The sequence below is a fragment of the Medicago truncatula genome, chromosome 3, assembly GCF_003473485.1.
Source record: "Medicago truncatula cultivar Jemalong A17 chromosome 3, MtrunA17r5.0-ANR, whole genome shotgun sequence".
NCBI lineage: Eukaryota > Viridiplantae > Streptophyta > Magnoliopsida > Fabales > Fabaceae > Medicago > Medicago truncatula.
Window position 1 is genome coordinate 57,342,911 of NC_053044.1, and position 26,163 is coordinate 57,369,073.

The following is a 26,163-nucleotide window of genomic DNA, read 5'->3' on the forward strand; positions in this document are numbered from 1 at the left end:
GAGTTTTTGTTTGTCAAAAAAAAATAAAATTGTGAAAACTGATTACAAATTTGTGAATATTGACAATTGTGTGAATGTGATTTTTTTATTTGAGGGGTGTGAATGTGATTAATAAAAAGTTGGTGTGTATTGATTTTTACAGGATTATATCTTTCAGAAACAAAATAAAAAAAAATTGCGGCAAGTCTATTTGCTCCAAAAGAAAAAACGCAGACATTAAACCCTAGTCGTTAGCGTAACAAAACAAAAAAAGTAGTAGCTTGCACAAACCCTTTTCGCTCCGTTAAGTAAAAGAATGGAAGATTCAATCAAAAAAAGCAAAAGAACAGAAGTATTTCAGAAGTTGTCGGAAGGGTGCATTGCCGCCATACTCTCTCTGGTACGACCCCGTTGATGCCTGCAGATTCTCCCTCGTCTCTAAGACTTTCTGTTCTGCAGCGGAATCTGACACTGTCTGGGAACACTTTATCCCTTCTGATTCCCACTTCATCTCATCTCACTGTCTCGTTCCCTTCTCAAAGCTCCTACCACTCTCTATCTCGCTCTATCTAACATCTCTATCACCATTGACAATGGTAGAAAGGTAATTTATCTCATATTAATTAGAGCTTATTGTCATTGTGATCGATCTTTAAAACTTTGAATTGATTGGTATCGCAAATATTGTTGGATGTTTGAAATGCAGATTATTCAATTGGATAGAAAGAGTGGGAAAAAATGTTGCATGCTTTCTGCTAGGGCTCTCACCGTTCCTTTACATCCTCATACCGACATATATTGGAATTGGATTTTAATGCCCGAGTCCAGGTCAGTCGCCGCTCCAGTTTACTATTTCTTTTTCTTTGATACATCGCAATTGTTTTAATACTAGCATTACCTTTTACCGGCCAATATATATCGTTGTGAATTCAGATTCAAAATCACACCAATAATACTTGATGTTTGGAGCAAAAGAAAATAATAACTAATATTAAAGTAAAAACATCTTGATCTAATCTAGGAATCAAAGTGAAAAGCTCAAAACCACAAACAAAATATAAAGAGAGAAGAGAAACAAACACACTAAGAAATGTTTATCCAGTTCGGTCAAACTTGATCTACTCCGGGGGAGAGATTGATCTCTCCAATCCACTATCAATGAGTTCTTACAAAATGATACAAATGAGTTACAAGAAATTAGCTTTAACAAGCTCACAAACAACAAACCTAATTTCTACCCATTTTTCCAATCTCACCAATGAACAAGACACTCAATGATTTTCACTCACCCAAGGTTTTTACAATGTTTTCCAACCCAAGAAAACCCTAATCAAAGACTCTCAACCCTAAAGTTACCTCATTTGATTTCCCAAGTTTTTCTCTCTTCAAGCTCTCACTAAAAAAATGAACTAAAACACTTAAATAATACTCTATAGCTGTCAAAATCGTGTCACGATTGATGCGCATACGACTCAAGGTACGACCAACCTTATCCTGAAAACTTGTCAAACATATTAAAAATCGTGTCACGATTTTCCTCCAAAAAAACACCATACTCATTGCATGCCAGATCGTGTCACGATTTGCCACTTCCTCATAATCACATTTTTGAGTCAAATAGCAACATATATCGATTAACCATTTAACCTAAATGACTCTTAATTAACAATTACCTACTCCATGAATAATTGAATAATTTAGGCAGTATAAAAATGTGAATCAGTAGATGTACTCGGCATTTTTCAATGTCTCTTTTGTTTCTCACTTACAATTATGTTCATTCTATGGTTTTTCGTTTTACTGATCGAACTCTAGACCTCAGACCAAACTCTCATTCGATTCCCCCTTAGCTACCACACTTGCACGCTTTATGACTCCTTGTATGTTGGCCTTGTAGTTAATGTTTCATTTCCAACTTGCATTTGATGTATTTTGTTTTAAGCTCTAATAGTGCATTGGGAGAGAGGGATTCAATTAATATAATCTTAGTGTTGAGAATAGTTTTGGTTACTAAACTACTTCTTTTTTTTTAATAACCCAAATTAACCCATAGTGATTGAATCGAACATGAAACTTTGAGATGAACATATTCCAAAGTCCCAAAACAACTTTATGAGACCAATCTAAATGGGTTTGGTTACTTAACTACTTATTTAAAGTTATCTACTACCTAAATAAAGTGTAACTCTTCCAAAAGTAGGGTGGTTTACAAATTCTCAAGACTATAAGGTCTTTTACAGCGTGGATGAATGGTAGTTTTGATTAGTTTGACCTCATTTTCGGCCCGTTTATTTTGGATTTTTAAAAAACTATTTTTGATGTTTTCATTATATTTGTGTATTAGTCCTTTCTAAAAAATAATCTGTATTCTGGAAAAGAAATAACTATTTTGATCAGCCTTAGAAGAAAATCATTTTTAATAGAAGAGAGAAAATCATAAATTGATGGTGTTTATTTTTTCTGAACCATACTATTGAAAAATTATTTTTACAGTGGTGCTATACATCGCGGCAACCATTCTCGCGAATATCATTCTTTTGTTTGGAACCTTCTCTTCACTCTTTTAGCATTTCATGTATTTTGTAAATGATAGGAAGAAGTGGAAATCATAGATAAAATGAAACAGAGAAATCTAGAACAATAAAAGGTCCTGTCAAGAATAAGAATGTTCAATACAAGTCCTGTAAGTGTTCTTACAAGTTTGGTAAGAATTAAGAAAGGACATAGATGGGAAAGATGAAGAGGCAGCAACAACATTGTGATATTGTTGTGGATGCAAATATGTTGCTTTGAAATTAGTCTTATTATGATTGAGATTGTACGTGGAGACAGATTGTTGTGTCTTTGGTTAGAGCAAGAGAAAAATGCAAAAAGTAGGCTGTGTATTTTCTATTTAACACGTTATTTCATGGGTTTTTCGAGAACATGCTATGACGACATTAATTTCCCTTATTTTTACCTGCATTGTTTTCTTCAACTTGAATGGTTTTTCAACTATAGTTTATGCTTTTCTTAAAAATCTCTAAATACTAATATCTAAATTATTTATATAAAAAATTATTTTTTAAAAACTCTAAAACAAACTGGTCATTTTTCATGTTCATTTAAGCCAAACATTTGTTTTTTGATAAAAATCTTAAGACAAAAAATTGGAATCATGTTTCCATTGGTACTAATATATTCCTCCGGAGTACTGGGATAGTACTCCGACCTCAAATATAAATAAAAAATGTCAAACAAAGTTGATGTAGTGGTTAAAAATTCGAACCAGATACATCTATTTTGTTTGACTTTTCTTATTTATATATCGATTGATTTCCTCTAACGTTTATTTTTGTTTTGTACAAAACCAACCCATATATTGTCAACTTGGTCATAATGCGAGTTTTGATCCAAGCTAGAGCTTGATGATCATAAAATATAGTGACCCGCTTCAATATTTTTTGGTTTGATGGACATAACATTCAATTTTAGTTAACGAACCTGAATTGTTAGTTTATCTACACTTGTATGAATACTCCATCTGGGATGTATTGAATCACTCTACTCCAAATGTGATGTATTGAATCATTCTTAGCTTTTCTCTGGGTTCCTATATTTGAATCTTTGCAACCTTTGTGTACTACTTTTTGACAGGTTCCTTGAAGTTGCAATTCTTCTCCCTAAGTGGTTGCTTGAATTTCAAGGAATGATAAACACCCTTGTCTTGTCCCCAAATACTCGGTATGCGGCTTATCTTGTGTTCAAGGTGACTAACGTATTTGGAATTACAAACTTTAAAATGAAGTTATCTGTTGGTGTCAAAGGTGGTCGTAGCAGTACTAAATTTGCCACTTTAGATTCAGATGAACGTCAGATTAGTTTGAGGAGCGATGGGTGGTTGGAGATTGAGATGGGGGAGTTTTTTTATTCATACCTACAAGATGAAGAGATCAATATGAGTTTTCGGGGGATAGATTATTCTGATTGTTTAAATTTCTTTCTTGAAGGAATAGAAGTTAGGCCTAAGTAAGAGTGTAAGACAATCAAGCAATATTAGTTGAACTATGCAAGTGGTTTTACATCTTAGATGAGATGAATATTGTTCTCTGTTATGTATTTTGTTGCTCAAATTTCTACTTGATTTTGAGAATCAAAGTCGGGGTCGTTTATAAACACCCGCTCTCATTAGAACATTACATCAAGAAAACAGTTGGAACACTTGAATGTTAATGACACAGCCATCTTCATTCTTTTTAAAGGAGATGAAGTCTGATAGTTCTGTGGTAAAGCTGAAAATTCCTGAAACCATGCTAAGTGGTGGTAATTCTATTTGTCACACTTGTGAATGAACAAGAAAACCTTGAATTGAAGTTGATTCAATTTACAGTGTGGTGTGTTTCGTTTAGAGTTGGTGCACATTTCAAAGCACCTCTAACATCAATCTAAACACACTATTTAGTGTTTGCTGTTAATTAGTGATAATCTAAAGCACCTCTAACATCAATCTAAACATACTAATTAGTGATAATTATCACCTCTAACATCATTAATTTAAACAAAAACAAATAATTAGTGATAATTTTCATGGCATGTTGGTAGATTCAAACAAAGTAATAGCCTAACACTACCAAAAAAACAAAGTAATAGCCCAAGAGTTTTATAAATCCAGACTCATGCATTTTCAACTATCAACTCACTCCATAGATTATTTTCATCGTTACTCTCTAAAAATTCTGATGTGTACTTTTATGTTAAGTTGATGGATCCAAATTCACTTCTCTAATGGATCTGAATTATTCAATCTTTGTTTGAAATAAAATCGATTGATTGTTTGATTTATAATGTTGTTCATGAAACAATTATCAAATGAAATTATGTTTGAATTTAGAAACAAGAAAGAGAAAATGTATGTAACTGATCATTTTTTTTTGTGGTAGTCAGGGTTTGAATTTCGGACCTTACGTATATTATGCATTGTCTTTATCGACTCGGTTAAGCTCATGACAAAATAGTAATTTGCTTAAAAACAAAATTAAAGGACCAAAGTGTTAAAATAAAAAAAAATAAAGATAATTGTGACAATTGAAAGCTTAGGATGTGTTTGTTTCTTGGTTACAAAATTTATTTCCAGGATTAACTTTCCTAGGAATATAATGATGCGAATCCTTTTCCAAGGAATATTTAAGAAAAGTGTTTGGATAACAATTTAAGTTTCTGGGAATAATCTTTTTAAATTTTCTATCAATTATAATTATTTTAAATATTTATAAAAATTATGTTTCATCGTGTGAATAAATGGAGGTTCATTTTCCTAATTAATTAATATAATATGTACCAAAAAATAATAATAAGTACATGTAAAATAAGAGAAATAAAATGTTACGGCAGTTATTGGGTTAGTGGATTTGAACATTGGATTTGGCGTATATTATGGACTCTCCTTATCGACTAAACTAAATTCATGACAAAATAGTAATTTGCTTAAAAACAAGGTCAAATGTATCTAAAGGTCATTTAAGTTTTTCATTTTTCCCAAAGTGGTTATTTAAGTTTCAAAAGTTCCAAACAAGTCATTTTAGTTTTTGAATCATTTCAAATAAGTCATATTGTAGATAGTATAGTTGGTAATTGCTTCATTGAACTCATCTTTGGTACCAAATATGACTCCTAACACCCACTTAAAATTAGTCATCTTTTTAAGCATGACAAATGGTGGATAATGCTCTTTGTTGCTATCATCTGAATCATCACAATCATCCTCTAGAAAGATTTGTTTGAAACGGTTCAAAAACTAAAAAGATTTGTTTTAGACTTTTGAAACTTAAAAGGACCACTTTGGGACTTTTGAAACTTAATGGACGACTTTGGAAAAAACGAAAAATTTAATGGACCTTTAGATGCATTTGACCTAAAAACAAAATTAAAGGACCAAACTGTTAAAATAAAATAAAACTAGACCATCGACCCGTGCTAACGCACGAGTCATGATTGTCATATAGTATTTTATAATATTAAGAAGCATAGACGTTGGTACTGTACCATAACATAATTTTCCATGACATCATCTTTGATACCGTAACGTAACATTATAGGTTAAGTACAGGGATGGAGCTAGGTACCAATGAAAAGGGGCAACTGCCACCCATGAAATATATAGGACCCCTATAAGACTCATGTGCATATTAACTGTTCGCCACCCATGCTTTCATATCCACTTGGTTCACTTATACTAAATTTTATTTTTTTTAATTAAAGGTCCACTTATGTTCTCTTTTTTCTTACCATCCAGTCATTTTTTTTATAATAATAAATATAGCATTATTGAATTGATCAGTCTATTAAGTTTTATTCCTATTTCCAAGTAGAAGCCAACAACATTTGGGAAATTAGGGGTGATAGAGATACCCTAAATCATACATTTAAGAACAATTATATTCTAAAGTTCCAATTTCTAAAAAATTCAAGTACCGCCACACCTCAAGATTTAGCAGTATATATTTGTTATTGTTTATCTTGCAAACAAAGTAGGAGCAGGGAAACAAAAGAGGAGGAAATTGTTATAGGATGGACTCCGTTTAGTAAAAACAAAGTAGGAACGATGAGTTGAAAGTAGGAGCAACGATTATAAGATGAAACAGTTAGCATCCGGGTTAACTTTAATAAATATTAGATTAGAGATCTCTCTGTTTGAAAATAAAATTTTGATTAAATTAATTAAAATCAATAGGTTTAATTAACCAGGGATAATACAATAAAAGTAAGCATTTAATTTAGGTTAAAATTAGGGCAACAGTTAACATCGGGGTTAACTTTAAAAAATAAGAGATAAGAGATCTCTCCGTTTGAAAATAAGATTTTGATTAAACTAACTAAATTAAATAGGTTTAATTAAACATGGTTAATACAGTAAAAGTAAGCATATAATTTATGTTAAAATTAGGGCAATAGTTAACGTCCGGGTTAACTTTAATAAATAAGAGATAAGAGATCTCTCCGTTTGAAAATAAGTTTTTGATTAAATTAATTAAATTAAACATGGGTAATACAACAAAAGTAAGCATAAAATTTAGGTTAAAATTAAGGCAACAGTTAGCGTCCGGGATAACTTTAATAAATAAGAGATTAACTAAATTAAATAGGTTTAATTAAACAGGGGTAATACAATAAAAGTAAGCATAAAATTTAGGTTAAAATTAGGGCAACAGTTAGCGTCCGGGTTAACTGTAATAAATAAGATATAAGAGATCTCTCCGTTTGAAAATAAGATTTTGATTAAATTAAATAGGTTTACTTAAATATGGGTTATACAATAAAAGTAAGCAAGAAATTTAGGTTAAAATCACCGGAACAGTTAGCGTCTGAGTTAACTTTAATAAATAGGGTTAATAGTGCTTTTCACTCCTGTAATATAGGCAATTTTCGGTTTTTGCTCCTATAAAATTTTCGGTTTGGATTCCGTTCTCGTAAAATTTTTATTTTTCGGAAAGACCCCTCCCCCATATGATTGTGCATATTTGCTGATGTGATACACTGTGTGGCATGGTGACTGTGCATATATGCTTATGTGGCGTGCTAACTATATAATTAATTTTATTTTTTAAAGGTGCAGGTGGCTTTTGTGCCTATTTTTTTTAAAAAATATTATAATACAAATTCATTTATATTAATTTAGAAAGGAAAAAAAATTTGAAATTTTTTATTACGAAAAATATTTTCCAAATTTTTAATTTTTTGTTTAAAAATAAAAAACGAATTTTTAATTTCATAAAAAAATGATTTTTTTTCTAAAATTTTAATTTCAAAAATGATTTGATAAAAATCTGGAATAAAATTTTTGGAAAAAAAAAATCTGAATTTTTAAAAATAAAATATTTTCCAGAAATTTTTTTAAAAATAATCTGATTTTTTTTTTTTAAATTTCGACTTTGTTTTTTCTAATTTTAAATTTTTTTATTTTGAAAATTAAACCCGAGAATCTTTAAAAAAATTAATTTCAAAAAAAAAACCTTTTTTTTATTTTATAATATTTGAATTTCGAAAAAAATCTTATTGTTTTTTCTGATTTTTTAATATTGAACTTTTATTTTTGGAAATTTTTTTGAATATTTTTCTGATTTTTTTATTTTTGAAAATTAATTTTCAGATATTTTAAAAAATAAAATATGATGTGGACAATTAAAAAAAAAAAAGTCAATTTAGCGCTTTTGATGAGTTGGATGGATGATGGGTGTTTTTCGGAAAAAATAGTTTTAGGGGGTGTATTGGATTAGAATTTTAAAGGATAATTTTTGTTTAAAAAAGTGTTGAGAATTTTAAAAGACTTTGCAAGATTTTGATGATTTTAAAAGATTATTAAGGATTTCAATGGATTTAATTAATAAGATTTTAAAGGAGTTGAAATGATTTTATGGATTTCAAGAGATTTCAACAGATTTTATAAATTTTAAGAAATAATTGAAAAAAATATCATAACACACTCTCTTTCACAAAATCTCAATAAGGACTCTTTTATTTATTTTATTTTATTTTTTATGGGAGAACTAGAGCTACAAAATCTCAATAAAGACTCTTTAATTTATTTTATTTTATTTTTTTACGGGAGAGCTAGAGCTAGAGAGAGAGAGTGAAGGAATCAGAGAGAGAGATTTTTTACGGGAGAGCTAGAAAGAGGTTTTTTACGAGAGAGAGAGAGAGAAGAGAGGAGAGAGATAGTAAAATTTTAAAAGAAAAAAACAATCCTAAAAAATCTCATGTTTTCATTAAAGATTTTTTCATGCTAAAATTTCACTAGAAAATCCTACAAAATCCATCAAAATCTTATTTATTAAACAATCGTTCGATATTTAAATGATTTTGAATACCACTAGACTTTTTTTAAGTGATTAAGAGTCTTGATTGAATACCACAAGACTTTTTTTAAATGACAAAGAATCTTGATTGAACTTTTTTTAAATTGAAAAGAGTCTTGATTGAATACCACAAAATTTTTTCATGATAAAAATACACATCAAATCGAAAGCTTAGGGTTGAGTTTTGAAGGTAGTATATAAAGTTGGGAAATACATAGACAGAGTATCTGCGACTGCGTTACTGCTATTTAGGGTTTTTGAGATCTCTGCCGCCGAGGAAGAAATCGAAGACAGCCATGGGTCACTCCAACGTTTGGAACTCTCACCCAAAGACCTATGGTCCTGGTTCTCGTACATGGTATGGTATCTATCTCTTCATTTTCTTCCTTTTTTCTTTCATCCCTTGAAGAATGAATCTTCGATCCGTTTATCTGATTAGATGGGATTCGATTTCATTTTGATAATTTCTGAGGATTTCAATAGATTACTGTGATTCACTCAATCATGAATATCATTTTGTTCTGAAAGAAATTTATGAATTAAAACCGTCTCCAATGCTAATTAGTACTTAGGTAACTAGTTAGTTGAAGATGCCTTAATTTGAAATTAAAATCGGATTCTGATACCTTAAATTTCACTTTTTTTTTTTTACAAAATAATCTCACTCATTCTTCGCTTTTAATGTCTGTACTTGGTTTAAAGCTTAAACAATGCAGTTTTTGTCGTAAATTTCAGTGTTATGTTATAACTATTGTCTTAAGATGAGTATGATTTAGTAGTTACTGTGACATTTTAACAGTTCTTTCTTAGTTACATGTACAACCTTGATATTGCTCGATTGTAAATGTTGTCTACTGTTACCGTGTTTTGTAGCCGTGTGTGTGGAAACTCTCATGGATTGATCAGGAAGTACGGACTCATGTGTTGCAGGCAATGCTTCCACAGCAATGCCAAGGAAATTGGTTTCATTAAGGTGAATATTTTGATGTTGGTCTAGATTTCTAAATATATGCTTGTTTTAGCATGAGTTCTCATCACGTTGTCCCCTCCCCTTTTTTTCCGGTGTTGCAGTATCGCTGAAGAGTTGAGTCTTTTGGAGCTGCAAAACAATGCCAAGATGATTTTTGTTATTGAAGAACTTGTAATTTTGTAGCTTTTTTATTTTATTCAGTCCGTTAATCAAACTTGAGCTGTTAGACTAAACATTTTTACTTCTTATTTGGTTGTGGAGTTATTGTTTTCCCTTTATCAATCACTGGAATTATAAATTGGACGTCGGCGTCTTTTTGCATGGTGTATGATTTATGATGTGATCGGAAGTAATTTGCCTTTCATATGCTTTTAACTTGCTTGATTGTAAAGATTTTAAAAATAGGGAGTTCTTCCGGGATTGGATTGAGTAGAGATGATCTGGAACTATTTTATTGGTTAATAAATAATCTTGTCAGCCAATGTGTGTGTTTGTGTGCTGCAAATTCTAGATTTTTAGAATTGCATCAAAACCTGAATTCACAAGCAATTGTGCGGCATTCAGGTGGTCTTAGTTCTGAAGATTTAACTGGTTTTGAGATTTGGTTAAAGAACCTGTTACAAATCTTTGGTTTTTAAAACATTGGTTCTGACATCCTTGATCTCAGCCTCCAACCCTTGCCCCTAAATTTCCTCTGAACATTAGCCAAAATTTCCCTTTCTGTAGACAGAAGTGCATCTCTCTTCGCTGCCTGAGGGTTTAGAGATTGATATTAAAGAAATCTCCTCTAGGCTCAATATTTGTTTAATCTGGTACCGTCAGTGAGAAGAAAACATCGAGAAAAGTAGGAAGAGTTTCATACTCACAGGGTTGAATCGTGTTCTCTGTTAAGTATTCTGTTACTTTGATTGGAAATTGATTACATTTCATGTGTCCGATTTGATACACTGCTAGTGGAAATTGATACATTTTCCTGTGTAAGATTTGATTTATTCATGATTGTTTGCGAAATATATTTTTCACTTTTTTTATTGGGATTTGCTCAGTGTTATGTTACAAGCAGTTCTACTTTATCTTGAGAATGAAAGTTAGTGATGGATTATAAATACCCGTTTTCCTTAGAACAATACCTCAATAAAACAGCTGATGGAACACTTAAAATCTGATGCCATAACCATACTATATATGAAGTCTGATATTGTTGTGTGGTAAAGCAGAAATGCCAGAAACCATCCCCAAGAGTAATAAATTCTACAAAAATGTTTTCTGGACATTCATTTTTCACAAATCACATGAAAAGTTGTAGTTAACTCGGTTGAGTATATAGTTTTTTTGAACAAGTAGTTGAGTGTCTAAATAATGTAGATCACATTGAAAATTGTAACATAACCACAATTTTGATTGTGAATTGATTATTTACTCAATTAATCATTGTTTTTTGAGACAAGCAGTTGGGTATCTAAATAATGTAGATCACATTGAAAATTGTAACATAACCACAATTTTAATTTTGAATTGATTATTTACTCAATTGAATTAATCATTGTTTAACCAGATGTCTTAGGTGTAGAAACATTTGGTTCAAGTGGTTAATGAGCTTCATTTACGGAAAACTCTTGGTCAGATTATACTTACTTAAGCCAAACTCCAGATTAACAAGGTCCATTTTTCTTGAGAACCGGAGGGTTAACATCAAAAACAAAAAATGGATGTCTAATTATCATTACTCATAATTCTATTCACCAAGTTTGTGAATTAACCGGAAAAACTCAAATTATTGAGAAGTTGATTTCATTAAGTGTTTTGTTCACCGCACATTTCAAAGCACATTCAACACCAATCTAAACACTTATGTGTTTGCCGTTTAAACTTCTTTTTCCTGCTTTGGTTGAAGTTTTCTGTTTTTACTTGGCAATGAATTTATAACTTTAAATTACATGATTTGATGTTGTAATTACTGCAAATTAATTTTACTTTTATACACAGGAAACTACGTCTAATTAGTTGGCGAGAATAAAAAGAAGACAAACCTCATATCGAGGAGCTACTAAAGTATTTCTTTTTTGAGTAGTGATATTTGTACATCCAATTGATGACAACTTTGGTGACAACCTTGCTTTTCTATCTTCTTATTAGTCAAAAACAATGAAGAGAGAAAAAGTAAAAGAGGGAATAAAAATATCATGTGAGTATGAGAGTGAAAGTTGTCCAAAAATTGTCACAAAATGGTTGTACAAATATCATTTCTCTTTAGTAGACTAAATGTTTGGTAACATGATGGTTTGGATAAAATCACAGTCACACTCTGATGTTGTTGAAGCTCCCAATTGTAGCTTTTGCAAAATTTACAATGGATAATGTGATCATGCCAAACATGCAATGAATTGTATGGAACTCAGATTATCTTGGGTTTTTAGATTTGGAAGAATAAAAAGGAGGAAACATAGTTAAAGATGCACGTTCCCATGATCCCCACTAGTATGGATTCTCAATATACATGAGTGGTAGTAAAATTTATTTTATTCATACATAACTTAGGGGGTGTTGGTGATCTTTATACATACATATAATAGACATAATAATAAAATGACGATTTGATTGACCAAAGTTTGGGTTTGAATCCTCTTGAGTAAATAGAGAGGTCCATTTAGATATAGAGATTTAACCCTCGTATTCAATGAGTCAAATACGAGTCAATCTCTCCAAACAGACCTCTCTGTTTGTCTGAAAGGAGTCCATTCCCAACAGTTTATCCAAAATTTACTATGGATTACTTTTTCAATGATATCCGAAAACCTGCTTATCTCATCCATTGGTTGGTTGACAAGTGAAAAGTGCCAAGATTCCCAACAAAAAAAGATTCTCCGTTGTCTGCATCTTCTTTGATTTTGTCTGCAAAAACTTTACTTTCAAAGAATGTCGGTAACAACTGCATCTTCTTTGTTCTCTGTAGAAACATCAGGAATAGCATCAGTATCTGCTGCAGCAAAGGACTCTTCTACACCACCCAAATTGGCACTGTTGCTTTCTTCTTGGCTTTCGTCCACTCTATAATATACCTTTGGAAATTTTCAAATTCAATTAGCAATTCACATTTTGCAATGAAGTGCAAATGAAATTTTTTAACTCATTTTCAAATTCAATTAGCCATTCACATTTTACTATGTCAAACCCAACTTTGACATGACAAATCATCATATTTTTTCTAACTTTTCAGCAAAATTAATTCACATTGTTGCAGAGAAAAAGAAATGGTGAGCTAAACTTTTGCAGTGTTCAAAAATAAACTTTTCTCGCTTGACATTCTTTTGTTATTTAACCAATGTTCTAAAATTCTATTTTAGCTTTTGTTAAAGTGTACAACTAACATACAAAAATTTAAATGAAAAGGGATCAGATCACATACCACACAGGTACGAGGTGGGGAGAGGACCTTGAAGGAATTGGGCCGATTATTGAAGTTTGTTTCAGGAACTCCTGGTATGCCTTCTGGGGATGTGAAGTGGTCTGCATCATGCCCCACCTAGGAGTGGAAAATGGTCAGCTTCATATACACGCAAAAATGACGAGGAACGCATATAGTCAAGAGCCATAGAATAATAGTAACTGAGTTGAAGTCTACCACTTACAGGGTAAAATCAGGACAACTTATATGATTTAATTTGCATGTTGGTCCTCCAAAGTTACACATGTTGCCTCATTATTAGATCTCTAAAAATTTCGATCGCCAATTTAATTCTTCAAAAATCTAAAGTCTAAACTGTGGTAATCAAATTTTTGGAGGCTAATGCAGCATTGGGGACGACAACTATAACTTTGAAGGACGGACTTGAGGGACTATGCTTATAATCTAATACCAGAAAGATCAGGGCTCCTTACTCTTCCATGTCCTCCAAATTCTCGAGCATCACTATCCAGTGCAACTCTGTATTTCCCAGGCAAGTCACACCCAATTTTATACCTGTATGTTCAATGTTTCATCAAAATCATGTGTGTTTACTAGTTACTATTACAGAAATGTTATATAAAAACTTCACGTAAAACCAAACACACAACCCGACACAAATAAATTACCCGCACACAAAAGAAAGTTTAACACATTGCATACCCTTTGTATGTATTCTCTGGATGAAAATTGAACACAAACACCAGATCACCACGTTCAAAGACTATAACCTATAAAAGAAAAAACATAAGCATTTAATTATAGCACAGAGTTATGCTTGAAATCAACTAGGAGTAGACAATGGCTTGTTCATTCATTTTTAAGAAAAGCCTTCCTCATACACCAGTGTATATATACTAGGATGTAGTCTATTTTAATCTGTCTTGGTATAAGAAAATCTGAAAATCTCTGAATTGTCTGGTAGTAAAAAATGTCACATTAGGAATGAGCGTAGTACAATCATTTGGGGGCATACTTACCTTGTCTTCATTGTTAGTGCTGCTCACAATCTGTTTTGTTGATGCAAGGAATGAGAATTTATCATCAAGCATATTCATTGCTCTGTCAAATGCATTCATGAACTGCACAAGTTCCAAAAACAGAAATACAACATTTATCTTAATGGCAAGCAATAAATTGCAAGAATGCATGAGAATACAAAGAGTTCTGTAGAAGGGGAAACAAGGAACTAAAATACAAAGAGTTCTGCAGAAGGGGAAACAAGGAACTAAACAAATTAAGGCCACAGAGTTGAATTATGTACCACTCAGAAATAAGCAAAATGACAATTGCCATTTCACACAGTATTCTATTCTGAGGATAATGGAGATCATAAATAATTAAACTTGCGGAAAAGTCCCAACCAAGAAATGAAGCCACAAAAGAGATATCAATATTCTGTAACGAACAAATATACATGCACGCACACTACCTTGTATCTCAGGTGATCTGTATCCACAAGATTCCACTGACGCCTGCATTTCTCATAACTCCATCCATTGCCTTCTCTTGGGAAATCAATCCACTCCGGATGGCCAAACTAAAAATGACATTGCGAATATGATTCAACAAATGATAACATGGTCAACAACTATAGCAATGAGAGTGAGATGCTTCAAAATATCCAGAGTATGTGCTTTGAAAGCAAATAATGTATAAATATTCTTCTAGCTAGAAGAAGCAACCCATAAACCTAAAGAGGAAACATTCAGTTGTCCGAAACTTGACATTACATAACACAAAATATGTAAAATGAACCTTGACTACAAGGTGGTAGTTGTAAGTCTTCACACTTCACGGGTATGCAGCCTACCTAGTTCCGAGGCCTGTGAAATCATAAGATATACTCTCTTTCAACCTCTCCTCCTATTTATCAGCAATATGCTGGAACTATAGCAGCTAACAATCTAATCAACTAAATACCTCTGCCACTAGTAGAGTAACAGTCACTAACAGACACCAAACTAATAAACACCCAACACATTGTCGTGCAAGCACCACCTCTAGCAAATCCATTTTTCATCAGCAAGTTGCATTTTATTCAATAAGATAAATATCAGGTGAATCATACAGTAACAGGGAGCAACGGTTTTTTGGGTACAAGAGTAAATCAGTATGCATACCTCATTGCCCATAAAATTAAGGTAGCCCTCTCCACCTAATGCCATGGTTAAGAAGTGTATAATCTGAAAAAGATTAAGATAGCAATGACTACAAGGCAATAAAAACTACAGGTCTCATTAGCAGCTTCACAATTCAATTTATGATTTTGTACATGTATGTAGTCCAGAATATTTAATGGTCTGATAAAAACCTTGTGAAGAGCAATCCCTCGGTCAATAGTAGGAGAAGCATCAGTCAAACAAGACATGCTAGAATACATTTCTTCATCCATTAGTAAAAATGCAATAGTCTTGTCCCCAACAATGGACTGCCCAAGAGAAAAACTATAAGACGTTGACAGTGCAGGCAGGCAAAAACAATTCAAAAACAATTTCTTGATTGCATGTCACCTCTAGTTTCCATCATTTTTCTGTTCACAAATTTAACCAAAACTAAATTCTATATTATTTCCAACACAAAGGCATCACAAATACTCAACACAAAATGACAAAGATCATACTTGGTCGTGGCTTTCAGCATAAGCGACACATTTCTCAGTGTATCTCCTATTTGTCAAATTCGAAGAAATCTCCTTCATTGACCATTCATAGTCTTTCTTGTTCTTCACGTAGTCAATCCACTTATCAGGGATAGCCATGGCTAGTCGATAGTCAAAACCAATTCCCGCCTCAAAAACTGGTCGGCCGAGTCCAGGCATGCCAGAAACATCTTCAGCAATGACAGTTGCATCTGGCAAAATATTATGGACCAGACAGTTGGCCAGCATCAAATAGACAACAGCATCCACATCAGTTGATTCACTAAAATATTCATTATAATCCCCTGTAAATGCCATGTTGATTCCATGATGATGATACAGCATTGACGTTACTCCATCAAATCGAAATCCATCAAATTTGAACTCATCAAGCCACCACCTTAAATTAGATAAAAGGAAACGAAGAACTTCCCAGTTGGCATAGTTAAAAAGTCTACTATCCCATAATTTGTGGTAGCCTCTACCCCCGGTGTGAAAGTAAGATTCTTGTGAACTTTGGCCCACATCAAAGCCATTGAGTCCATCGGTAATATTATTACTAGCATGACTATGGACAACATCCATCAAAACATGCAAACCTAGGCTATGGGCCTTATCTATCAGATATTTAAGATCTTCGGGGGTTCCAGATCTACTACTCACAGCAAAGAAGTTTGTTACATGATATCCAAATGATGCATAATAGGAATGCTCCATCACAGCCATCAGCTGCACTGTATTATAGTTATTTTCCTGAATACGTGGCAAAATATCATCTGCGAATTCTCTGTAAGAGTTTATGCGGGGTTCAGAGCTACTCATTCCCACATGAGCTTCATATATCCGTGGAGCTTTGGGCTTCGGTGGACGGGGATATTTAAACTCATACCTGCAGAACAAAAAAGAGGATGCACAAACATCTGAGATAATTTCATCCAAACTTGATCAAGACTGGAGTGAAAAGAACATTGGTACCAAGTAGATTACAAAACGCATGATAATCTGGACATGGTTAACTTATTTGCAACAGCTACATATAACGAAGTTGATATTTTCCTAGAAAACTAAACCCAGAACAACAAGTTTCTTGTTTATGATCAGAGAGAAAAAGAAATAAAATATGACTGCATGTGGTGGAACTCATGATAAAACACATTTGAAATCATTGTTTGTTGATTCATCAATCATAATTTGAATAAACAATTTTAAATAACTATATTTGATTGGATCTTGACATAATTCACTAGCAATCGAATTTAATTCATTTGATAAGAAATCATACTTCACGTCATATTTGCATTTCATGTATGACTCAAAGATGAAGGTTCATTTATAATTCAACTGAAATAGTCATGTATATTTTGATCCAAACTTTATAACCAATTAATTCAATTAAATAATTTTTTTGAAATGAGTTCAAGTTATTCCTAAAAACAAATAAATTTTCAAAACTTTCAGAAGTTATTTGCGTGATTTAAAAGTCAGCTAATATGTGGCATACATTAGAGTCCCTTTTAGCATTGATATTTCAAATGCAATGTCTTTTTTTACTGAAGATGACAATTCAACAGACATTCTACATATGTAAATAATGGGACCTTTCTGAAAGTGGTGGATCCCAGTAGACACCGTCGTAGGGTGCGGCAAATCTGGAAGGATCGACAGTGGCATATTTAATCCAAGCGGGGATGCGATCAACCCAAAATCCATCGCTATGTTTGAACCTAAACTTCACTCTTGAATTGTGAGGTATAACTGGGTTTCCATCAGCATCAGGGATCTTAATGCTCCATACACCAAACTGGTCTTTTTCCATGTGATGGTTGGAACCATCCCATCCATTAAAATCCCCAATAATTTGTGCTTCTCTTCATTGAAAAGATTCAAAATCAGAAAGGAAAAGAAAAGATAGTTAAACAGTGACAAATGAAGTTGACTAACTTGTATCCTTTGAGATAACTTACTGAGCAGCAGGTGCCCACTCACGGTACACAATGCCATCTTCTTCTCTGTTAAATCCAAATTTCAGATAACCTAAGATGTGGGAAATAAAATTATAAGGAAACATTATATTAAAGATGTAACTAAAATTAATCCAACAAATTAGTAAGGTGTTTTAATAGAAATCAACCCAGTTGACAGACAAATGACTTTGTTTTCAAGAGGCTGATGTGTCCAAAAACATAATTGATCATGTAGTATGATTATCCTAAGTTGACTTGTGCATGCCAGATAATGTAATATGATTATCAAACAAAGACACGGCCAAGTACTAGTTGAGGAATATTTCATCATTATTGGTTTATCATGGACATATAATTTGCAGTTATGACCAAAACCTTCGCAGTTGTCTAATCTAGTATGCATATTTATATATAAGAAATGAAACAATGCCAATTGTCAACAATTATAATCACCTTTTGCAAATTCCTCAAGACCTCCTTCATAATCTTCAATGAGCTTTTTCTGATCTAGATACTTCTTCAGTCTATATTTGAAGTGATCTTTGAATGGTTTTAGGGATGAATCGACATCCAAGAGGCCTATGTTTTCAAAGTCTTCTTCAACTGATGACATTGTTGACTTGTCATCTGTCATAACGGCTACACCCTTGAAACCAGAACTGACCTAATAGTGGGAAAGCACACTGACACAACTTATTCACATGCAGCATATTTACATATAAAAACTATCATTTTTCTTTTAAACATGCAGCAAACTAGTAAGACTATAGTCAAAATGTTTCATATTATTTTCATTAATTTCCTTCGATCATTTGCTAGAGAGGAAATCTGTTAGCAGCAGGATCGAACCCTGAACCTGCAGTGTCCCAATCCATACCACCACGCTAGCCCCTTGGGGACCAGATACTCAAAGTTTGTTAACAAAATAAAAAATTAAGTCAATGGCATATTCAAAAGAAATCAAACATTGTAAGATATACCTTCTGATATATTGATCCAAAATGGAACACCTTACATCCATTATTTGGATTCTGATAGACAAGTGCCAGTTGTACCGGCTTTTGCGTGACAAGATGCTGCTTATTTGTTGAGGTCTGCCAAAAGAAAGGAATGAAAGTAAGTAACTATACAGATCCAAATTATAAGCACAAATGTTTGTTTGAGTTTTACTCTACGTGTTTGTGGCAAGTAAAATTAAGCTCGGAACCTCTTATAAAAAAAAATAAAAAAAATAAAAAAAAAAAAAAAACTGAAATATTACGTGGTGAGTGGTGGAAGCAATGTTGAAGGAGGAAGAAATGAGAGGATTAAAAGCGAAAGAGGAAACCATCTGAGATGAAGGAAGGTTCAGGTTGAAGCAGTGTCGTTCATGAGTGTTGAAGAATGGAATGGAGGGTTTAAGAAGCTATTATTTGATTTGATCATTGTCGTGTGAATTATTAATCGTAATCGTCCTTTTCAATGGTAGAAGAGTACAAAGAAGAAACAGAGTAAAGTGAAGTACTAGTAAAGGATATTCTTCTCCACTTGAAGAAGTAAGCAAGCAAGCAACGGCGCACGAATCTCCATCTGTTCCAATTGTACACCCCCACCCCCCTCTTCTACTTCTTCTCACAGCCGTTCCATTTTTTATTTTATTTTAAACTTTTTTGTCTTAACTCTGCCATTAGGAGAAGGGACTAAAATTGATAAGAATAGAAGAAATTCTATATATAAAATTGTAACATTATTAAAAAATTTATGTGCAAATTAAGAAAACAATTCTAATGGAAAAATAATTGTTTGTTATGAGAGAGAATATAAATTGTTTGTTACTATTGTAATCAAATTTATTGAAAAGATAAAATATGTTTTAAAAAAATAAGAATTTATTGGTGGATTAAAATGATAGAGTAATAGAAAAAGAGTTCAAAGAATGCACTTTCTTAATTTATTTTTTTATTAAAGAGCACTTTCTTAATTTTATGTTACTATTCTAAAACGACAGTTAAATAAAAGTATAAGAGTATAAGTTATAAAATAAAATAAATTATTCATTCTTGAGTTGTATTGTAAGGCATTTTGTGCGGTCTTGCCATAGTATGAAGGTTTGAGGAAAAATACCTATAAAATAACAAATTGAATCATGTCTTTCAATCACTTTCTTTTTCTTCCTCATTTCATATTTTTTGTCTATCTCACCCATAATCTTCTTTCCTTATTTTTTTTCCCATTGCGATCAATTTCAATCTCATTATACCATGATCATAGTAAATTGGGATTAGCGAATAAGATGTACTCTCAACTAGAACAAATGTTCTTTGATAAAAATTGCTCTTTACATTTCATAAAATGTTATCCCACATCTCAAAATGACCAAAATACTCTCATCGGCAGTTAATAGTCCTACGCTCCTAAACTAAATGTTAAGGAGTGGACGGTCGTTAACTACTATTGGTACACTGAAGGTCATTTTGAGATGTGCGAGAGCAATTTTGTTGGTAAAATTAGCAACCTTCTCCATTTATAGTTTTTTTTTTTTTTTTTAAACATCAAAATGGAATATATAAACATAGGCAGTGGAACCATTTCAGCACAAGATGTACTGGACGGCCACCCCTTAAAAAGAAGAGTCAAACAATATTTACAAAAATTACGGTCAGTCGATACCCAGACATAACATAGGGTCCGACCACCACAACTGAGTGCCATGCACAAACAAGGCATTATTAGCCTGTAACCACCATAAAGAATGGAATTTAATCTTTTCTAATAATTAATCAATGGTAGTTTGGATATTATTAAATATTCTATTGTTACGTTCATTCCAAACTACCCATACACAAAGTAACCACAGCAGCTGAAGAAAGGATATGCGCTTCCTCGAGTGACCTGTACAATGAATGAATTGAAGGAAATGGTCACAGATATCAATAGAGTCAACACTAGAAACACCAATCCACGACCGGATTTGCCCCCATAAAGGGCCGAAGCTATCACAAAGAAGAAACAGATGTGACGCTGATTCGTCGTGACCGCAACCTGCTACACACCCAGCTAACTCGGCATTGAGCAGACCTCTTCTGACAAGATTTGTCCTGGTTGGCAACCTGTCCCGCAGCAACCGCCATGCAAAAATGGATACCTTCAGAGGAACCTGCTTATGCCAAACAAGATCATACGTTCCACCCACTGGAGGGTCGTTTGGAGTAGTCAAAATTTGATAAACGCCACTCACAGTGTAACCCCCTTGGATGTCTGGGTTCCACTGCCACCTGTCAGAAATGTCAGTCTGCAAAACAAAAGCATTAAGAATATGTCTACACTCATCCCACGCCCATAACCTCCTCCTCCAACTCCAAGGCTCCCCCCTTCTTCCCACTCTAGAGAAAACATTTCAGCCACCGTACACAACCTATTATTTGTTAAATCAAAAAGGCAACTAAACCTTGTGCGTAATGGCACATCTCCCAACCACCTATCATGCCAAAACAAAGTACTAGTTCCGTCCCCCACCCTTTTCGACACCCTCTCTGCAAACCAACCCCCATCCGTGTCTCCTACTCCATCCCTAATCTTCGCTATCTCCCTCCACTAAAAAGAATCACTCCGGCCCCCTACCACCAACCTCCCAGCCTCCTCACCATACCGCGCCACCAACACCTTATACCAGAACCCCTCTCTATCCACCAACATCCTCCAACACCATTTTCCTAATAAAGCATAATTAAACTCCCTTAATTCCCTTAATTTCATGTTATCCTCACTCCCTCCCCAAAATTTTTTATTAAAAATAGATTCAATGATAGAGATTATACCTGACGGAGCTTTGAAGAAGGAAAGAGCATAGACAAGAAGCGAGGTCAAGACAGACTTTAAAAGGACCAACCGACCACCATAGGATAGAAAGCGACTCTGCCACCCCGACAATCTGGACTTAATTGTATGCAACACAGGATCCCAGAATGCTAACCGATTCGGATTACCACCAATAGAAAGACCCAGATACAAAAAAGGAATCTTGCCCACCTTACAGTTTAAAATTGAGGCCGCCTCATTCAACCAAGACTCCGCAATATTAATACCAACCAACATGCTTTTATTAAAATTTACCTTCAGCCCTGACATTTCCGCAAACAAAGTTAACACTGCTTGCAAAGCACGCACATTGGCCCAACTTTTTGTACCCAATAACAATGAATCGTCCGCAAATTGTAAGTGAGACACAACGGTCGAGTTAGAAGTACCAACCATGTATCCTGTAAACAAATTATTCCTCATCACCGAATTCATCATAACATTCAACCCCTCGGCTGCTAGCATAAACAAAAATGGAGACAAAGGGTCCCCTTGACGAAGGCCCCTTTCCAAAGGAAATTCTTCGGTGGGCTTTGTATTGGACCTTATGATTTGAACACGTAAATTTAGATTTTATTTTTTCACCCTGCTAATTTCTCACGCACCTCCAAATTTTCCATTTTGCCCACCTTTGAATTATATAATCTAAAAATACCATGATTACACCTGAAAAATACCATGATTCCTGTAAAAAAAATATAACCTAAAAATACATAATATTAGTTCATATAATAAAATACAATATGTGTCAAAATCTCTATCAAACCAATTTTAAAGACCAATTACAGTTCATAAGTTACCGCGGTCTAAATTATATAATTCAAACTCATAACATACATTTTAAACCTGAAGCTATAGACTTAAGTGCAAACATGATTCGACTCTTTTATATAGGAAGTACATCAACTTTTTTATTACTTCACTTATATTTTTTCATAAATATTTTTTCTTAATTTTAACTAATTACCACACACATACATGTGTGTATGGTATTTATTAATTATTCAGTTCAACTAGTTGAACCTTGATTTAAAAGTCTCATCGATTCTATCTCTAGTATGATTTTTAAAATATTAATCCGAGCTAAAATAAAAAATCAAGAAAACAAGATCGAGGGAAAATTACCAAGTGCTCAGAGAAAAGGCTAAGCAATTTAGCCACATAGAGTTCAACTTGAAAACAGGGCAAAATTGTTAACGCGTCATCATATGAATTTCACATATATGTTTGCTGCCAATATCTGAAATACGAACAAAATTAAATGCATGTGTAAAACTTTCTTACATTGACAACATATGCAAATTAAACTCTTGTATTTATTTAATGTTTTTTTAATCTTATCTTATTTATTTAATGTTTTAAAAGTTTAAACATTTATTTTTTAAATTCGACTTTTAGCTCCTTAACCCATGGTATTGAGGCACAAGTAACATAAGTTACACATCAGTTACATTAAAAAGAAAAAAACACACATCAGTATAAAAAAAGGTGACAACTAGAGTACCATGGAAGAATGGTGGGTAATTTACCCCAACCAATACACATTAGCTACATAAGTATATTTTTAAGTGGTATCCATGAACTATCTTGATCCCACCAACAAATTGCTCATTTTCATTGGTTGGTGGATAAATTATCCACCATTCTTCAAAGGTAATCTAGAAAAAACCATAAAAGAAATGAAAAAAAAGACATAAGTTACACATGGTGTGAACAAAAAGGTTCCACTATTTGTGCCTAGCTCGCGCGTGTGGCTGTGGCCAACCTCTTGTGTATTTCTGTTTCTGTTATTTTGGAGTCATCACAGATTTTTCGATAAAACTACGTGACGACAAGATGGAATAATGGAGTGAGTAAGATAGCAATGTACTACATGGTTCAATCATATCCACTTACACTGCCTTTGGAATCTCTCTCTCATCATAGTGTTCATACGGAAAAAAGGTCAAAAAACGGCTTTGGACAATACTAGTTACTATATGCTGTTCGGAGACTTGACCAAAAAAAAATTAGTTTGGAGAAACATGGAAATGTTTTCTTTTTTCCTTTAAAAAAAAGTTTTAATTTTATCATAAAATCAAAAGAAATTAAAAAAGTTTTATCATTAAGTAGTGTGAAATCCTCGCCGAGTTAATTTCAACTTTCATTTTTAGTTTTCAAGGTTAAATCAAAAGATAAAATTGAAAAGGAAATTAAAAAAATCTCAAAAAGAAAGTTCATGCCGTCCTTATATCCTTAAGTTTCTGGGAAGCGTGAATCAAGAGTTCATGGTCGAAATAAGCATCAAGTTTGGCCATGAAATCAACATTTCGATTACCTTCACGAAGAGTGAGTGAACAGTTCTGAATTGACAATTTGGATTTAATTTGTAGACATCAATAGTGTATTTTTTTTTACACAAGCAACAAATCAAACTACATCGTAGTGTTACTTTTTTAGGTAGTTCATAAAATATATCTACAAATATCTATTTGAAACGATAAGTTTAACATCTCAATGCATGAATGTTGTTCGTCTATTTGACGTGATTTGATTGGATGTACATAAGTTTTATACATCAATGTAAGGATGTCGTTGAAGAATCTAATGCTCAGCCATAGATCAATATATACAAATCATAACATAGAATTAGTAGCAAAAAAGAATAAGGAATTATGTACCTTATATAATTGGCCATTAAGAATATGTTAGAGAAACCATGTAGAAAAAGATGTTAGGGTTGAGAGAGTCTTCTCTCCCTTCATGATGCCTATAATGAAAGTGCGTTGGCAGTTATCTGACTTGATGGGATAGTCGGTATATAAAAACATGAGTAGAGAAAGAGACCTCTCAATAGGTTTATTTTGAGAAACGGTCTAACCCATCATAGTTTATTTCAACTTACAATCCATTAATAATTATCTTTTTTATTTAGTACAATATTATAATTAAAATTAATAGTTGATATAATAGTATATTATTTTAATTATTGACTAAGGTTAATCCATAAATTCCAATAGTTGTTTGATGTGATTTCGACAAAGTCACGGTAGAAAACATGTACTCGGTGTTTTTGCTGTGATAATGTTGTTTGAAGAACAATAAATACAAGTGCCAATCCAAGAAGGAAGTGATACACATGATCTATGATCTTCAACGTGACATCATTTTATTTTTTTTGAGTGGATGAATATAAAGTTATATGATAAACATGAGTAAAAAGAGATATAAAAAAGAGAAACTATAAGTCAAAAATTACCATCTTAAAATTTATATTATATTTAAGATTGTGATTTTTGGCTTGTAATTTATCTTTTTTAAGTGGAAGTATATGTGTTCGGTTGCGTCATGAATCAAAATGTATTTTACTACTGAGGATAACTGTACATTCTAGTGATTTTAAAAGGAATGCATTTAAAAAAATTAGAGAAATGAAGAGAGGTGGTATTTAACAGCGAGGGATTAATTAGGGTGAGCAAAAACATTTGAATTGACCGAACTCATATTAACGTGATCAAGTTTTCAAGTCTACGGATGAAAAACAACAAGTAACAATTGTCCACTGTTTGGTGCATCAAGCGATTTAATTAATATAAGGCTTAAATATGCCGACGATCGAATCTGATAGAGGTTGGAAGATCGTGAGTCTTTTCTGTCTTATTTTAAGTAGTAAAATTTCATTTCTTTCAAAAAAAAAATTATATGCAAACCTTTAAACCCAAGACTCAAGATAAACAGTAATGTTGCAAAGTCAAACTACGTCTTTGTAATGTCATTGATGCAATTTTTCGATGGTGCACTCTTGTTTTTTTTTTAGGTGAGCCATTTTAGCCCCGAATCTATCTCATTTATACTCTTGCTAATTTACTGTTCTTTTATAATGGTTTGAAGGTGACGATATTTGCTTGGCGTCTCATTAGGGATCGATTATCGACGAGATCAAATTTGGCAGCAAGAGGTATCTTACAGTTAGACACTGCTCTTTGTGTCACAGTGTGTGGTTCGATTGAAACATCAGATCATTTATTTCTTTCATGCCCGTTTTTTTGCGGAATTATGGGAGCAACTGCGTCTCTGGATAGGTTGTGTGGGGGTCGACTCCAACATTATTTCTAATCACTTCGTGCAGTTCACTTGTTTGTCAGGTTTTGCCAAAGCTAGGCGATCGTTTATTCAGTTAATCTGGCTTCTGACTACTTGGGTGATTTGGAGTAAGCGTAATAATCGTTTGTTTAAAAATGTTGTAACCTAGGCTCATAGATTGCTTGATAAAATTAAGTTGTTATCGTTAATGTGGTTGAAAGCTAAAAATGTAACTTTTGTTTTAGGAACTCAGATGTGGTGGTCAAATCCTTTGGTTTGTTTGGGCATTGGCTAACCACCGGAGGGTGTTTCTCCTCTTGATATTGTTTCCTTGTATGTTGGTAGTAGTCTTTTAAGCACACATTGTGCTAAGAGATTGCTATTGTTTTTGGTAATATAATTTCATTTTGGTTTGTTAAAAAAAGTAATGAATA

The 26,163-nt window shown here is 32.9% G+C and overlaps 2 protein-coding genes across 2 annotated transcripts; one reads left to right on the plus strand and one right to left on the minus strand.

Moving 5' to 3' along the window:
- Nucleotides 1–9,002: 9,002 nt before the first annotated feature.
- Nucleotides 9,003–10,144, plus strand: LOC25490304 (40S ribosomal protein S29). The gene is made up of 3 exons (XM_013606818.3): nt 9,003–9,168; nt 9,684–9,783; nt 9,882–10,144. The coding sequence occupies exons 1-3, from the start codon at nt 9,107–9,109 to the stop codon at nt 9,888–9,890; spliced, it is 171 nt and encodes a 56-aa protein (XP_013462272.1). The 5' UTR covers nt 9,003–9,106; the 3' UTR covers nt 9,891–10,144.
- A 2,061-nt stretch (nt 10,145–12,205) lies between these two features.
- Nucleotides 12,206–19,435, minus strand: LOC25490305 (1,4-alpha-glucan-branching enzyme 1, chloroplastic/amyloplastic). Its single transcript, XM_013606819.3, has 14 exons — nt 19,092–19,435; nt 18,811–18,924; nt 18,284–18,494; nt 17,831–17,900; nt 17,465–17,734; nt 15,849–16,755; nt 15,540–15,656; nt 15,349–15,411; nt 14,658–14,765; nt 14,206–14,307; nt 13,889–13,956; nt 13,660–13,741; nt 13,187–13,303; nt 12,206–12,839 (listed from the first exon to the last, which is right to left on the minus strand). Exons 1-14 carry the CDS (start codon nt 19,158–19,160, stop codon nt 12,690–12,692), a joined length of 2,448 nt encoding a protein of 815 aa, XP_013462273.1. The 5' UTR covers nt 19,161–19,435; the 3' UTR covers nt 12,206–12,689.
- Nucleotides 19,436–26,163: the final 6,728 nt, after the last annotated feature.